We start from the raw sequence: 15,927 nt of genomic DNA, 5'->3' as shown, positions 1-15,927 counted from the left end.
TAAAGGGGGACATCACAGGTAAGAGATTAAAAATAAATTACACGAAAGAGAGGAAAATAAGGTTACAATTATAGCGTTGCAGGAAAAAAAATGCCCGCATTTCTAATTTAGTCTTGCAGAAAAGAAGGAAAACTCCATAGCATGCGTAAACAATTAAGGAAAAGATTGGAGATGAAGTAAAGGAAGAAATTAATAAAAATCATGGAAGCGGAAAAGGAAAAGCTAATTAAGTGTTTTGCATGTAAAACCTTTCTTCGGTTTCCTCACACCCTATAAAATGCACTGGTTGCGAAAGAGAGGAAGATAAAAAAAAATCTCAAATCTTTTGGTTGGGGATAAGAGGATATTCAGTTGTGGAAGGAAGAAAATGAAGACCCTCAAGAGCAGCGGTGCCAAATTATCGTTCTCCTCACATTGCCTTTTCGTAGTTTCAGACATATAACTATTACGAAAATGAAAGAAAACCATCACTATTTAACATTCTCAATGTTAACTTTAATTTTCGATCGTTATTTGTAAAGGCACGAGAGTTTTAGGAATGAAAATGCTAGAAATGCGATGTTCAGAGTACGACAATTTGGCATCGCTGCTCAAGAGGTTTTTGATTAAGGAAATGAACCAACCTGAAGATAAGGTAGTTGGTGGTGGACCTCATCTGCTTGTTGGCGATGATGACGATGACGACGAGGGTGTTGCCGAAGAGACCCACGAGTACGATGATGCCGAAGATGATGGGCACCACGATAGCGACGATGAAGGCGTACTCGAAATGTTGGTTTTCCTGTTGGGTGTAGCGAAGGAGTGGAAGAAGTTGATGTGAAAAGTAAATATAGAAGTACACAGTGTAGACTTTCTAAGTATGTGCACCGAGGTTGATGTACGTGAGATGGGTGACACTCCTCTATCTATCTCTAGTAAGTAAGAAATAGCAATACTAGCCTCGAATTGTACCCAAGCAAAGGTAAACTACGGAAAGATAACACGATAAATGGGTGATATTCCTCTTAAATTATCTTTAGTAAATAAAATAAAAATAATACTGGCCTTGAATTCTACCCGAACAGAGGTAAACTACGGAAAGATAACACGATAAATGGGTGATATTCCTCTTAAATTATCTCTTGTAAATAAAATAAAAATAATACTGGTCTTGAATTCTACCCAAGGAGATACACTAGAGAAGGATGACATAAAGGAGAACTAACAGACCAAGGGGCACAACCAGCGACAAGGTAACAGCGGGCCACCCACCTCCACCAACTTCGTGTCATTGTTGCAGAGCGGCAGCTTCGTGTAGTTGGTCGTGTTGCAGAGGATGTAAGGCGGCAGGAAGGTGAGGAACGGCTCGATGCCAGTGTCCTCGTCCAGTGGTACGTCGGTGTTCTCTCCATCCATATCCATCGTGTCCATCTCAACCATAGCTCGACAGAGTTATGAGGTCGGCGTCAAGTTGCGTAAAGTCCTGTCACATTGCCCACTTGTGGTTTTAGGATTCCTCTCACCTTCCCCTGTTTAAGGTGCTCCCTAATGCAAAACCATTTCAAGTACTCTCAAGGTGCATTTGTCTCCAATAACACAACACGAGGGTGAGTGATGGCTTGTCTCACCTTTGCGCTCAAGTTTCCCATTCATGAGGTCTCCTGCGATGTGGTTTTGAGGTCAGGGTTTCTTTTCCTTATTTTTCTTTCCTGTCTTTCGAGTGTTCTTTTGCGATCTCACGGATTTGGGGATTGAATATAAGTGATTGTAGTTTCGTTAATGTCTCCTTTTCTTCATACTCTCACACGCACTTTCCAATGTCACTGGTCTTTACTTTGAACTTTCCTGTGAACAATGACTTGATTCGTTCAATAACAGGTAGGGCAGATAACTAATTGACGTGATTGTTGATTGCGTAGTTGAGTCAGGTAGGCTGACCAGTCCCTCCTTCAGGTGACTCTGCTGACAAGGTGATCTGGAAGGAAAAAAGAAAAATGATTGGGTTGGTTGTTGTGTTTTCCTTTCATGTTGGGTTAGAGTCGCCGCTGTTTAATATTGCAGCACACCAACATCCCTGTCTCCCTGTGTCTCGAAGGTCATTCAATATTTGTATCTGCTCTCCCTTTTTATGGCACGCGGCCTTCATGGAAAACAAGGCGCATATGAAAAAGAAGTGGAAGAATGGACAGGAGGAGAGTAAGGAAGCGTGAAAAAAGTTGGGGAAGGAGAGAAGGGTTGCATGGAATGGAAACGAGGAGAAGAGTAGGGTTAGGAAAAGAGAATAAAAAAGTGTGAACGCTTCGAGTAGGGAGGGAGAACTACCAGCTGTGCAGGGAAAGAACATTATGAAAGGAAGATAAAAGAGGAAATATTACAGTTTGTCAAAGTCACTGGGTACGGTGATGGGGAGGAAGGTGAAGCAACAAAGAAACACTGCAGACAAGCGAGAAAACGAGTCGAAAACAAATGTAAAGTAAAGCAAAAATGTAAATATTGCGATATACACTGAATGAGCAAAAGAGTAATTGCCAGGAATGAGAGAGCAAGAAAGAACATACAGAAAAAGATGTTGAGTGAAAAGGAACTTGAAATATACAATTGTCAAAAGGAGGGAAAAGACGGAGAAGGGAAAACATAATGAAATTGATTCCGTAGAGTGTACCTAGGATTATCTTCCACTTAGGTATCAGGTCATCCATACACCTGAGCACACCCTATGTAATACAGGTGTTCCATATTCCGCATCTCAAATTCCGTGTAGGGTGAATAATGCAACCCAGGAGAGCAAGGGTGAGGCAGAGGGAGAGAGAGAGAGAGAGACCTCTCATAATTTCATTAGTGACAGCGCCATCTACATTTCTACAAGTGAATGGTGGGTGGCAATAGTAAATGATAAACGGGTCAGCTCTTAAAGAAGGAAAAAAAAAAAAAAACAACTTCGCAAGAAACTACTGACGGCAGCTAAATCAAGAAAGGTTTCTTAATTAACTATACTGGAAACACAAATATTATGCAACCATTGACGCTCCTAAGCCCATTATATAATGCTGTCTTAAGTATTTAGCGAGCGGAATTAAAACAGAAAGCCTTAAATCGCGTGAGGTAATAAATAAACATTTTCTTTGAGGCAAAATATGTGTGTGTGTGTGTGTGTGTGTGTGTGTGTGTGTGTGTGTGTGTGTGTGTGTGTGTGTGTGTGTGTGTGTGTGTGTGTGTGTTTTAGATATGTATATGCCCAGGAACGCTAGAAAAGACAAATATTTTACGGTTCATATTTCAAAAGGTGAAGATGAAAAATCTTTAATGTATTGCCGGAGCCTCTGGCGGCCACGTATTCATTTATTCACAGTCTTGAGGTTTTATTCATTGCTTATTCATTGAGGGGTATTGAAGTTTAACTTAGGATGAACGCCGGAAGTGATCGAGTAAAATAAAAACACCCGTCTCTCTCTCTCTCTCTCTCTCTCTCTCTCTCTCTCTCTCTCTCTCTCTCTCTCTCTCTCTCTCTCTCTCTCTCTCTCTCTCTCTCTCTCTCTCTCTCTCTCTCTCTCTCTCTCTCTCTCTCTCTCTCTCTCTCTCTCTCTCTCTCTCTCTCTCTCTCTCTCTCTCTCTCTCTCTCTCTCTCTCTCTCTCTCTCTCTTTATATATATATATTTATATATATATATATATATATATATATATATATATATATATATATATATGTATATTTAAACATCAAGATACAATGGTATAAATATGACAAAAGGGCGGGGAAATTGTCTCCATGCTAAGGACGACCTCTGTCTTGAGGTCGCCTATCCTAAAGCATTGTCACTAGTTGTGCTTGTGCTCAGGCGGATGTGTCTAGGGCAGGAGGTGCGATACCAGGCATAAGCCGCCACCTTCACCTGCTGGGTGTTCATTGCCCTAACGCCCACTTCACCCGTGAAGGCGTTCCACAGGTGGGCCGTGGCACTCGTGAAGGCCCTCTGGCACCTGGCTGTGCGGCTTCTCAGGATTTCAAGGAGGTCGTTAACCACCGCCGCTCTCGTGGTGTGCTGGCTTCTCCTCCAAGAACCCGTAGTGCCACCAGGTGAGATGTACGTTGGACTTGGGCCTTGTGTAGGACTGTGATGGCACCGACCCTTCTCCGGTGCCCAGGCTGTCGAGCATACAGCGGGGCGTCCTGCTGGTGATGTAGCTGCTGTCGGTGTTGCCGCTGCCGCCACTGGCGTCCATGTGGTCGCTGCTGCTGAAGGCTGCTGGCATCGCGGATGAGTCGCTCTGCCCTCCTCTGAACTCTGTCCAGCAGCGAGAGGTGACATTGGGCACTACTCATCCAGGAGAGAGGGGAGTATTCAATGACGGGCCTCACCTGGGCTTTGTATAGCCTCAGAAGGCCGTCTGCGTCGAGCAGGTGCAGCACGCAACGTAGAAATGTCACCCTCAGGGAGGCTCTGCGCGCCACACACTCCAGGTGGCGGTCGAAACGGAGTCTGGAATCGACCTCCACCCCAAGATGTTGATGGAGTCTTTGATGACCAGGGTGTCGTCCCCAAACTTCAGCCGTCCTTACAGAGGTCGGCGTCCTCCCCGAATGGGATATGACCATGGCCTGGGTCTTCTCGGCAGCAAATTTGACTTGCCAGCGTCGTCCCCAGGCCATGATGTCACCAAGATGGCGATTGGTGGCTACGATCACGTCCCCAGTTTCCTCCCTGGTGTAGCTATGGGACAGGGTGCAGTCGTCGGCGTAGGCTGAGGCCACTGGTAGCCCAAGGAGCAGCTCGTCGAAGTATGCGTTCCAAAGAATCGGGCCCAGTACTGATCCTTGTGGAACGATGGCAGTGATTGGGTAACTGCCTGACGTGCACCCGTTCACCACTAATCTCAGACTTCGGCTGTGCAGGTAGCTCGAAAACAGCTGCAGCAGTTGTCCTGTGATGCCGAGCTGTTCGAGCTTGGCCAGGAGGCCCCTGTGCCACACACAGTCGAATCCCCCAGCAATATCTAGGGCAACAACAAGTGAGGGGCCATCAGAGTCCAGGGCGCCATACCAAGACTTGCTGAGCAGGAGGAGGAGGTCTGATGCCGAGCGACCCCTCCTGAACCCGTGTTGACGAGGAGACAGTAGATGGTTCTCCTCCAGGTGGCGCGTCAGTTGCTCAGCAATAATCCGCTGCAGGATCTTGCTAACAACCGACAGGAGCGAGATTGGGCGGTAGTAGGTTGGGTCTGTCTTGTCCTTTTTCTTGAAAACCGGTGTGACACGAGTCTCTTTCCACAGGATCGGCCAGGCCCCTGCGCTTAGGCACCGTCTGAAGATACGTGTGAGGGGGTGCGACAGCTCCCCTGCACAGTACTTCAGCAGGAAAGGGCTGAATTCATCCGGGCCTGGGGCTTTCCTGGTGTTGGTGTCTCGGAGATGCTTGGCCACTGTGCCCTCCGTGATCTCCAGGTTTTCCAGGACAAAGATACCCAGACGGGGGAGGAGGGGGGGCTGCCTATCTGGCTCCTCGACAGTCATCTTGCTGCTGAAGTGGGTTGCCAGAAGGTCAGCTTTATCCTGGCTCTTTACTGCCAGGCCCCCTGCAGTCGTCTTGAGAGGCGGGATCCTGTCCTGCGTGACGGTGCCTTGCCTCTTCTTCACCAAGGACCACCACTGCTTGGGGTCAACTTGGTTGGACGCCAGCCTCCTCCTGAGGCTGTTTTCTCACATTTTCCTGGCCCACGCTGCTGTCCTTGTCATGGCCTTGCATGCAGCGCGGTGCAGAGCCTTGTTGCGCTGGGAAGGACGGCGCTTGTATTGCCTCCAGGCGCTGTACTTATCCTCTGCAGCCAGTCGGCACCTATAGCCGAACCACGGCTGGTCGCGTGGGTCGGCTTTATATACCCTGTGAGGGATATGCTGCCTCTGGGCTTGGCAGAGAGTGGCAGAGAAGGCTGACACATTGTGGTCAACGTCACCACTGAGTGTGGCGTCCCAGTCAGTGTCAGCTAGTGCCCGCTTCATGGTTTGCCAGTCTGCCCGCTGCCACAGCCAGATGACGCGTTGCCTTGCTTCCTCACGCGAGGGGTTGAGGCCGAGTTCAGTCAGCACCGCTCTCTCTCTCTCTCTCTCTCTCTCTCTCTCTCTCTCTCTCTCTCTCTCTCTCTCTCTCTCTCTCTCTCTCTCTCTCTCTCTCTCTCTCTCTCTCTCTCTCTCTCTCTCTCTCTCTCTCTCTCTCTCTCTCTCTCTCTCTCTCTCTCTCTCTCTCTCTCTCTCTCTCTCTCTCTCTTGAATGTTAAGCTCATAAAGAGAGAGAGAGAGAAGAAAGAAGAAGAAGAAGAAATTATTAATATTTTGTAATCGTCCGTCGTATATTCAGTGTTCAACTTTCCAGTTAATGGTGCAGGTATGCAAACGAAGGGGACGAAGCATCATTAGAGGGCAATCTGAATACCTGTGTGTGTGTGTGTGTGTGTGTGTGTGTGTGTGTGTGTGTGTGTTTGGGAAGGTGTAGCACATATAGAGAGAGAGAGAGAGAGAACCTCCAGTCACATGGACAGAATGACAAACTAACTATATGAGAGGAGGTTGCTCGGGCGTAATCAGTAAACTTCATGTTCCAAGTGTCCACCTCCTCCTTCTCAGCTATTCAAAAACTGCAGGCAAGGGCAAGGCAAAGGCAACCCTTGATCAGTCGAACCGTAGCGTCGATGCGGCCTGCAAGAAACTGTGTAACCAACGACGCCTCCGACAAGCGAACTCATTCAACACGACTCGGCCAAACCAGGAGTCACATTTCCATTTGTACACAAATGCACGCAGTCTATTACCCAAAAGGACGAAATTAGGGCGTATATTGCAACTGAGAAACCAGATGTGGTAGCCATCACAGAGACTTGGGCCAACTCTGCACATCTAGTATCTGAACTGTCATTTCCCGGGTACGAAAGCTTCCAAAAAATCGAATGCACAAGAAAGGAGGAGCATTAATTTGCTACGTAAAAAGTACGCTCCCTGCCATAAAAATAGACAAACAGGACGCAGAGAATTACGACTCCGTCTATGTGGAAATAACTGCGAATAATAAGAAACTAACACTTGCGACCGTATACAGGCCTCCAAAACAACAGGCAGCAGACGACACTGCCCTGTACGAAAAGCTTCACTCTTTAACACAAAGTAAAGAACCAATAATAATTGGGGACTTTAATTGCCCTAACATTGACTGGGGACAATTGACTGGAGATCAAAAGGGTAACAGGCTAATAGAAATGGTGGAGGATTCGTTCCTCACTCAAGTTGTAACTCAACCAACAAGAGAAAACAATCTGCTTTATCTGGTATTAGTAAGCGACCCCGACCTCATTCGCGACTGTGAAGTTGGTGAAAAAATTAACGGTTGCGATCACCACTTAATCCGTTTCAATGTCAACATAAGTCACAAACTCGTAGACAATCCGTCAGTGATACCAGACTACAAAAAAGCTAATTTCAACCTAGCCCGTGAGCTGCTTCCCTCTGCGACAATACAATACAATCGACAACGTGTGGAACAACTTCAAAAATAAGCTTTTGGGAGTCGAAAAGGCTACAGTGCCTACGAAACCCAGGCGAGTAAATGGTGCCGTAGATCCACCGTGGATGACCAGGGAAATAAAAAGGGCGGTAAACTTAAAAAAAAGGAATTATAACCTAATGAAAGAGAATGACACGGCCGAAGCCCGTACACAGTAGCAAAACAGCCTCAGAGCTTGTCGCACCCTTATTCGGAGTAGTAAAGGCAAATACGAAAAACAAATAGCGCGTGACATCAAGACAAACTCAAAAAAATTCTTCACATACATCAGATCGAAAAAGAAAGTAAAATACAATATTGGTCCCCTGACAGACGAGACTGGATCTGTAACTCAGGACAATAAACAGATGGCCAGAATCCTCAACAGTAACTTCGCATCCGTATTCACAGTTGAGGACATCGAAACCATGCCCGAGAGCCCTGACCCGCCGAGGAGAATCACGCCCCTGAAAATTGACTCAATATGCGACTAAGAAGTGAAAAAGTATTTGGATAAACTCGACACGAACAAGTCAACAGGACCTGACGGCTTGTACCCGCGGTTATTAAAAGAGCTTAAACAATAAATACTTCAGCCACTCACTAACATATTCAACCAGTATGTTCAATTGAACAAGGTCCCGGAAGACTGGAAGATGGCGAACGTAACACCGATTTTCAAAAAAGGAGACGAAAGCGTTGCATTAAACTACAGGCCCATAAGTTTGACATCAGTGGCAGGAAAAATACTCGAAAAGATTATTAGAGACAAACTTGTTAAGTTTCTAGAAGACAATAATGTAATCTCCGACACCCAGCATGGCTTCAGAAACAAGCGCTCCTGCCTAACGAATTTATCAGACTTCTTCCAAGGTATATATAAGAACTGGGATGCCCACATCCCCAGTGATGTTATATACCTGGACTTTCAGAAAGCCTTCGACAAGGTACCGCACGAACGACTCCTTAAGAAATTGCACTCGGCGGGCATTGGAGCCAATCTGATCGCGTGGATAAGAGATTGGCTCGCCGACAGAAAACAACGAGTACTACTCAACGGACAGCCTTCCGATTGGCTTCCAGTCACTAGTGGAGTGCCTCAAGGGTCAGTGCTGGGACCTATTCTCTTCATCATATATATCAACGACCTTGAATCAGGACTGAAATCCACAATATCGAAATTTGTTGATGACACCAAGGTGGGGGGAAAACCCCTCACAAAGACCGACTGCGAAATCATTCAGAAAGACCTCAGTCACATTATCGAATGGTCGGAAAAATGACAAATGTATTTTAATGTTGACAAATGCAAAGTCATGCACATTGGCTCCAGAAATAGTAACCACACATACATCTTGAATGGGAGACCTCTGCAAGCGATGCAGGAAGAAAAGGATCTTGGAGTCACTATCAGCAGTGACCTGAAACACGCGAATCACTGTAAAAAAAGCATACAACAAAGCCAACACTATGCCCGGGCTCATAGCGAGGATCTTCGAGTGTAAAACGCCAGACGTGATGCTGTCCTTGTATAATTCCATGGTAAGAGCGCACCTCGAGTATGCAGTACAGTTCTGGTCTCCTAATTACAGAAAGGACATTGATTTACTGGAAAGGATTCAACGACGCGCCACGAAGATGATTCCAACCTTAAGGGTTCACCCGTACGAGGAACGACTCAAGCGACTCAATCTCTTTACATTGGAGAAAAGACACCTGCGAGGGGATATGATTCAAGTCTTCAAGTATCTGAAAAAAATCAATAACGTCGATTACTCCAAATTCTTTGAACTGCAAACCATAGAAATAACGGTTTACCCATTCAGTCTAGTCGATGTAACACAGACATCGGAAGGAGTTTCTTTTCAAACCGAGTCATCCGTCACTGGAACAATCTTCCTTCAGAAGTAGTAAATGCGAATACTATCAACTCCTTCAAATATAGAATCGACCGTCACTTCGCTGCGTCGGGAGTAAACTGAATATTGAGGTGCTTTCATCTGCTCCTCAATATCGAGGTGCTTTCATCTGCTCCTCAATGTCGAGGTGCTTTCATCTGCTCCCCAGGCCCCAAGTGGCTGTCAAGCAGATTAAATCACCACAGCGGGCAACCTCGTTATGAGCCAATAGGCTTTTTGTTGCCTGCAATTCCATGTTTCCATGTTTCTCCTTCTCCTCCTCCTCGTTTTAATCCTCTTCATCATCATCATCATCATCATCATCATTGTTGTTTAACGTTCATTTTTTCCCATTTAAGATTGGGTTGCACGTGCGATGGCTGTTCTCCACATCTCCCGATCTTGTGCCATAGCTTCTTCTATCCCCAAAATATTCATATCCTTCATCACACACACACTTCACTTTTTCCTAAGCCTTCCTACTGGCCGCCGTCCTCCAACTCTCGCCTCCTCCACCTCCCTCTGCACTCCCTCCCCCGCTCTTTTCACATGTCCAAACCATCTTAGTCTTCTCTTCCTCAACTCAACGGAAAGGTCCTGAACCCCACACATCTCGGCTACTTCATTGCTAGACTTTCCGTCCTGCCACCTCACTCCTCCCATGTATCTCAGCATCCTGCAATCACGGTTGCGTAAAACGTCCATCAGTCTGCTCGTCAATGCCCATGTTTCTGCTCCGTACAAGAGAGCAGATCTCACACAGGCTTTGTATATATTTCCTCTGCTCCTTAATCTTATGCCTCGGTTCACTAACAGACTGGCCATTTCTTGCCACCTTCTACATGCGACTGCCACTCTTGCTCTCACTGCTCTCTCCACTCCCGCTTCACAGTCCAACACATCTCCCAAATAGCAGAATCCTCCTCCAACACACCTCCATCCACCACCAACCCGTCATTTTCACCATCGCCATCGCCATCACCCCCCTCATCTTCACCCCCACACCTCGGACACACAAAGTCCCTCACCTTCGCAAATTTCTAAGCCTTGAGCATCGCCGATGACACCACGTCTTATACTCTGTGCACAATATAAAGTTTGCTCCCACTCCCCTCCCACAACATACACAGGGCCACCTTCCCGTCTGAATCCTTTTTCTTGCTTTATTTCCAGTCACCATCAGCTTCGTCTTTTCCATGTATATTTTCAATCCCCTCTGCTCCATCTCCGGTCTCTCCCTTCCGTCTGTTGAACATGTGAATCACTTCCTCTTCCTCTTACTCCTTTCAATCTTTCTCCTCCTTCCCTCCTCATCCTCTTTTACATGACGGCTTTAGAATTGTGAGGTCACGTATTTGGGTCCAGGAATAGCATCCATACAAGCAACATACGTGGGAAGTCACTACAAGTCGTACATTAGAATTCGGAGTTATGAATTGCTATTAGTGTTGACTTCAAACATACAAGTCAGTCTTTAGATTGCTCGCCAAAATCGTAGTACTGTGCTCGGTTCATTGTGAAGAAACAAAGAAAAATGTCTTTCTGCATCTCCCTCTAGGACACAATACACAATGCGTTGGGGGCTTAACGGTGAGTATTGAAGGATAGAGTTAGCTCCCCGCGACACATGGATGGCATAACTTTTTTGCCTCTGTTCCTGGTCCGTGTTTTTAAGTGTGCGATAATCATACCTAAATACTGTATTCAGATCAGCTTGTAGATCATCGGTTTATCCGCTCCACTCCCCCAAAATATACATCATTATTTAAATTTGCATAACATTAAGTATGATTAGATTATGTTATGTCATTATGAGCACGAATTCTTGGTCAGCAGCCGATAACTACAGAGTTCTGAGTACATCAGTCTGGTAACACTGCTCCTCCGTCTCTCCGTTGCAGTTCAGAAACAATGTCTGACCAGTTGAATCAAGAAAGGAGGAAGACTTGACAGCGGCCAAGCTTTGGTTGCCTGAGCTTTCATGCTTTTATGCTTTTATGTTTCCTCCTCCTCCTCCTCCTCCTCCTCCTCCTCCTCCTCCCTTTCCTTCTCTCCTCCTCCTAATCTCCCTGCCTCTCCTCTTTCTGAAATCCCAAGAACTAATTAGAACCATCAGTCCATTGGTGTCTCGGAAATCTACTTCAGAGCTTCAAATTAACGCAAGGTGTCAGGGGCACCATCTTCCCACTCACCTTAAGTCCTTAACGTTTATGCCATCACCTCCCTTACCATTTCCACCTTTTCATCCTCGCCCTCTCGTCTTAGTCCTAGCGTTTGCCCCCTCACCTCCCTTAACATCCCCACATATTCATTTTACCTTCTCCCTCATTTAAATTTATAATGTGTCTCCTATCACCTCCCTTTCTTTGTCCACCTCTACATGTTCTCATTCACTTAAAGTCTTAATATTCATTCCATCAATTTTCAATCTTCACCTCGTCATCTCCCTCACTTAACCTCCCTCACCTCTTCGCCTTATCTTCTACGGCATCGAAAGTCCTAATGTTTATCCCAACACCTCCCTCACCATGTCCCCCCTTCATTTTCTCCCTCATTTAAAGTCCTAATGTTCATCCCCTCCCCTCCCTTACCATCTTCATGTTTTCCTTTTTCAATTTTATTCTTCCTTGTTTTCTCGCACAGCCTTCCAAATAATAATTGCTCAAGTCTGTGATATTTTTTTATGTTCTTGGTTTTAATTGCCTTTACGCGTACAGTTAATTCTTCTGGTCTTCTACAATATCAGACACTCCAAATATGATGATGATAACAATAACAACAGCAATAGAAGTGGGAAGGAGATAAAGAATGAGGATGCCAAACAATAACCCTCTTCCTCCTCGCCTTCCTCCTCCTTCCCCTCTTCCGCTTCATCTTCGCACTCGCACAATATTTCACGAACTGATCTCTCCTTCATGGCCACACCTGCCCCTCCACACCTGTCTTCTTCATGCCTGACAGGTAAATCGCCCCACCTGTTGATATGCTCGGGTTTCAATCCCCTAAACGGCTATTTCATGGTGCAGCGAGGAAGCAGGTGGAAAGAGGAGGGGAAGGTGAGGAGGAGGAGGAGGAGGAGAAGGATGAAGGAAGGAAAGGAAAAATTATATGAGATTGTGGTGGATATACGTATTGAGGAAGAGAATTGGAGCAGCAGAAGGAGGACAAGGAAGAAAAGGAAGAGGAGGGAAAAGATGACAAGGGAAGGAAGTTAAAGACAAAAGAGAGAGGAAATTGATGAACACAGGTCGGGAGAAGAGGGAAACTAGGTAGAAAAGTTTGGGTGAGAGAAAAGTAAGACGGAGTGGTGGAGGCTTGCGAAGAGAAAAGGAAAATGGAAAGGAAAGAAAAATAGGAGGAGATTAATATAGAAGATTTAGATGATAGAGGAGTCAGATAAGAGAGAGAGAGAGAGAGAGAGAGAGAGAGAGAGAGAGAGAGAGAGAGAGAGAGAGAGAGAGAGAGAGAGAGAGAGAGAGAGAGAGAGAGAGAGAGAGAGAGAGAGAGAGAGAGAGAGAGAGAGAGAGAGAGAGAGAGAGAATGTTTGAGAAGAAATACCCCCCACCCCCCCCCACACACACACATACTACCAAAATATCAACACTTATAACTCATCGCTGTCTCTTTTTGTTCCTTGCCTCTAACTTTCGTCTCTCCCCACCGTTTTGTCCTCTACCCTCACAGCCGTCATTCATTCTTCCTTCCCCTTGTAAATCGGTTTATCTCCTTCCTCTTCCTCCATCCTTTCTTTTTCCATAACACCAAACCTCTTGAAACTCACAAAGTTATCAGTTCTTCATTTGACTCAAGCCTATAAGGAACCAATAGATTGATAGTGATAGATAGTTGGATAAAGAGAGTTAGTTGAAGGGTGGTTTTAGTGTCCACCTGAAATTGACTGTCATATTAATGTAGACGATCATAAAATAAGTGACCCCATCCTCATAACGTTTTCATGTCTTGGGGCGGACTATTTCCCTCACTGCCCAATTACCAAGTGCAGCCCTTAAACCGGACTACACAAAGGCGAATAGCAGCTCAACGGAAATTTACACCTTCCTTACCGGCACCACCACCTGGTCTCCGGTCATTCTGGCTCCCTCCACGCGTCATCCAAGCTTGATGACGCTGATGCATACAAAAATGTTAAGAGGGTGAGATAATTGACTTTGATGGCCGGTTCGACAATATATATTACTGGCAGCCAAATTACACGATACTTATATTAATGTTTTGTAAATTTGAGTCCTTAGTCCATGGTGTGTTATGTAAGTAAAGTCTTTGTAGGTGAAAAGTATGTGTCAAGTCCCTGTCAGCCACCGCCTCCCCCATCGCTACTACTATTACTACTAGGTGTAAAGTAGGTAGTAAGCCTCTGTTGTATTGTGCATGTAAAGTCCTTGTAGATGTGAAGTAGGTGTCAAGTCCCTGTTTTATTGTGCATGTAAAGTCCTTGTAGATGTGAAGTAGGTGTCAAGTCCCTGTTGTATTGTGTATGTAAAGTCCTAGTAGGTGTCAAGTCCCTGGTGTATTGTGTATGTAAAGTCCTTGTAGGTGTGCAGTAGGTGTCAAGTCCCTGGTGTATTGTGTAGGTTGAAGCTTTAAAACCCGGACTCCCTTTATTTACGGGAGGGCAGTGAGCCTCAACGCTGTAGTGCTGTAAAACCTGACAAGAGAAAGCGGCTGCTCCATTATTTAAGCATTGTTTCTATCGTTCATATCTTTCTGGTCGACTTTGCCAGGTTTCTAATATTTCATGCCTTGTTTTAGGATCCATTATTGTACACCGATGTTAAATTTAAGACAAGGAGACTATAATTAAGTTTTGTAATGTTATTTTTTTCTTCAAATTAGCAGTTAATAGGGCTGTAGTATATAATGGGTATGAACAGTAACCTGGCATTATATCTTACATTTAGTATAATTCTGCCTCTACTGTATCTACTGGTAGATAAACTACTATTACTAGTGCTACTACATCTACCACTACTAGTATTACTACTACTCTTACAATTACTACTACTACCATTACTACTGCTACTTCTACTTGTACTACTTTTATTTTTTTTACATTTTCGCCTATTTCCCCGGTAGGCTTTCTTGATAGGGCCTGATGGTCGGCCCCAGCCCGTTGTGAGGCAGGCAAGTGTTTATAGTGGCGCCATCTTGCATTGGCTCATGCTGCCCCCCGGAGCTCGTCTTTGTCCGGGTTGATACCTTGTCTTCAGGACAGCATGTGGGTAGTCTTGGGCCACTCGGCGGTGACTGAAAATTCCCAAACTGTGGCACCGTGCGGGGCGCGAACCCGTGTCATCCTGAACGCAGCGCCGTCACGCTATTTATTCAGCCACCGCCTTCCCTATCGCTACTACATTTACTACTACTACTACTACTACTACTACTACTACTACTACTACCACTACTACTACTACTACTACTGTACTTGTACTACCACTGTTAATATCAATCCTCCTCTTCCTCTTACTCCTCCTCTTATTATTATTTTTGTTATTATTATTATTATTATTATTATTATTATTATTATTATTATTATTATTATTATTATTATTATTATTATTATTATTATTATTATTATTATTATTATTATTATTACCACCACCATTACTACCACCGTTAGATTCACATTAATGTAATATTTGACACGTATTGTCCTAAGCAGTTTCCTCATTAACATCGTAATTATCAGCGTGAGAAAGTAGCAGGTATTACGGGGAGTTAATTAGTGGGCGATTCAATGTGAGTGTCCTGATAACAAAGAGGGTCCGATCCTCTCTGCCTGTCCGTCTCTTTGTCTGCATCTTTTCTGTGTCTGAGTGTGTCTGTGTGCCCCTCTGTTTGCATTGGTTTCTTTCTATGCCTCTCTCTCTCTCTCTCTCTCTCTCTCTCTCTCTCTCTCTCTCTCTCTCTCTCTCTCTCTCTCTCTCTCTCTCTCTCTCTCTCTCTCTCTCTCTCTCTCTCTCTCTCTCTCTCTCTCTCTCTCTCTCTCTCTCTCTCTCTCTCTCTCTCTCTCTCTCTCTCTCTCTCTCTCTCTCTCTCTCTCTCTCTCTCTCTCTCTCTCTCTCTCTCTCTCTCTCTCTCTCTCTCTCTCTCTCTCTCTCTCTCTCTCTCTCTCTCTCTCTCTCTCTCTCTCTCTCTCTCTCTCTCTCTCTCTCTCTCTCTCTCTCTCTCTCTCTCTCTCTCTCTCTATCTCGCTCTCTCTCTCTCTCTCTCTCTCTCTCTCTCTCTCTCTCTCTCTCTCTCTCTCTCTCTCTCTCTCTCTCTCTCTCTCTCTCTCTCTTTATTTAAACTGACGAATCTATAGTACACAATATATTTGTATTTCGCCGACGACACTTTATGCGATCGTTCGAGTAGCATATGTTTCACTGTGCACTTTTCAGGGCTTAAAATGTCACTTTTTCTCGTGCATCATTTCAAAAGCCCTTTACACTTGTTCACTGTGTATTTAGCATCACTAGTGGGGTGGGGCATGTTCTTCGCCACCTGTGAGCAGCCACTTTTAC

General features: G+C 45.2%; 1 protein-coding gene across 1 annotated transcript in view; it reads right to left on the bottom strand.

Annotated features, from left to right (window-relative positions):
• Positions 1 to 562: 562 nt before the first annotated feature.
• The window catches only part of LOC126992576 (uncharacterized), a 58,887-nt gene continuing 43,522 nt past the window's right edge, over positions 563 to 15,927 (bottom strand). Inside the window, exons 2-3 of the mRNA XM_050851385.1 lie at positions 1,252 to 1,954; positions 563 to 781 (exon numbers count right to left, since the gene is read on the bottom strand). Coding sequence (XP_050707342.1) covers positions 563 to 781; positions 1,252 to 1,419 — 387 coding nt within the window. The 5' untranslated portion in view covers positions 1,420 to 1,954. The remainder of the gene's footprint in view (positions 782 to 1,251; positions 1,955 to 15,927) is intronic.

Source organism: Eriocheir sinensis, unplaced genomic scaffold, assembly GCF_024679095.1.
Source record: "Eriocheir sinensis breed Jianghai 21 unplaced genomic scaffold, ASM2467909v1 Scaffold490, whole genome shotgun sequence".
In the NCBI taxonomy this organism is placed as follows: Eukaryota; Metazoa; Arthropoda; class Malacostraca; order Decapoda; family Varunidae; genus Eriocheir; species Eriocheir sinensis.
The sequence above is the reverse complement of the archived record's forward strand: the minus strand, read 5'-3'. Positions and strand labels throughout refer to the sequence as shown.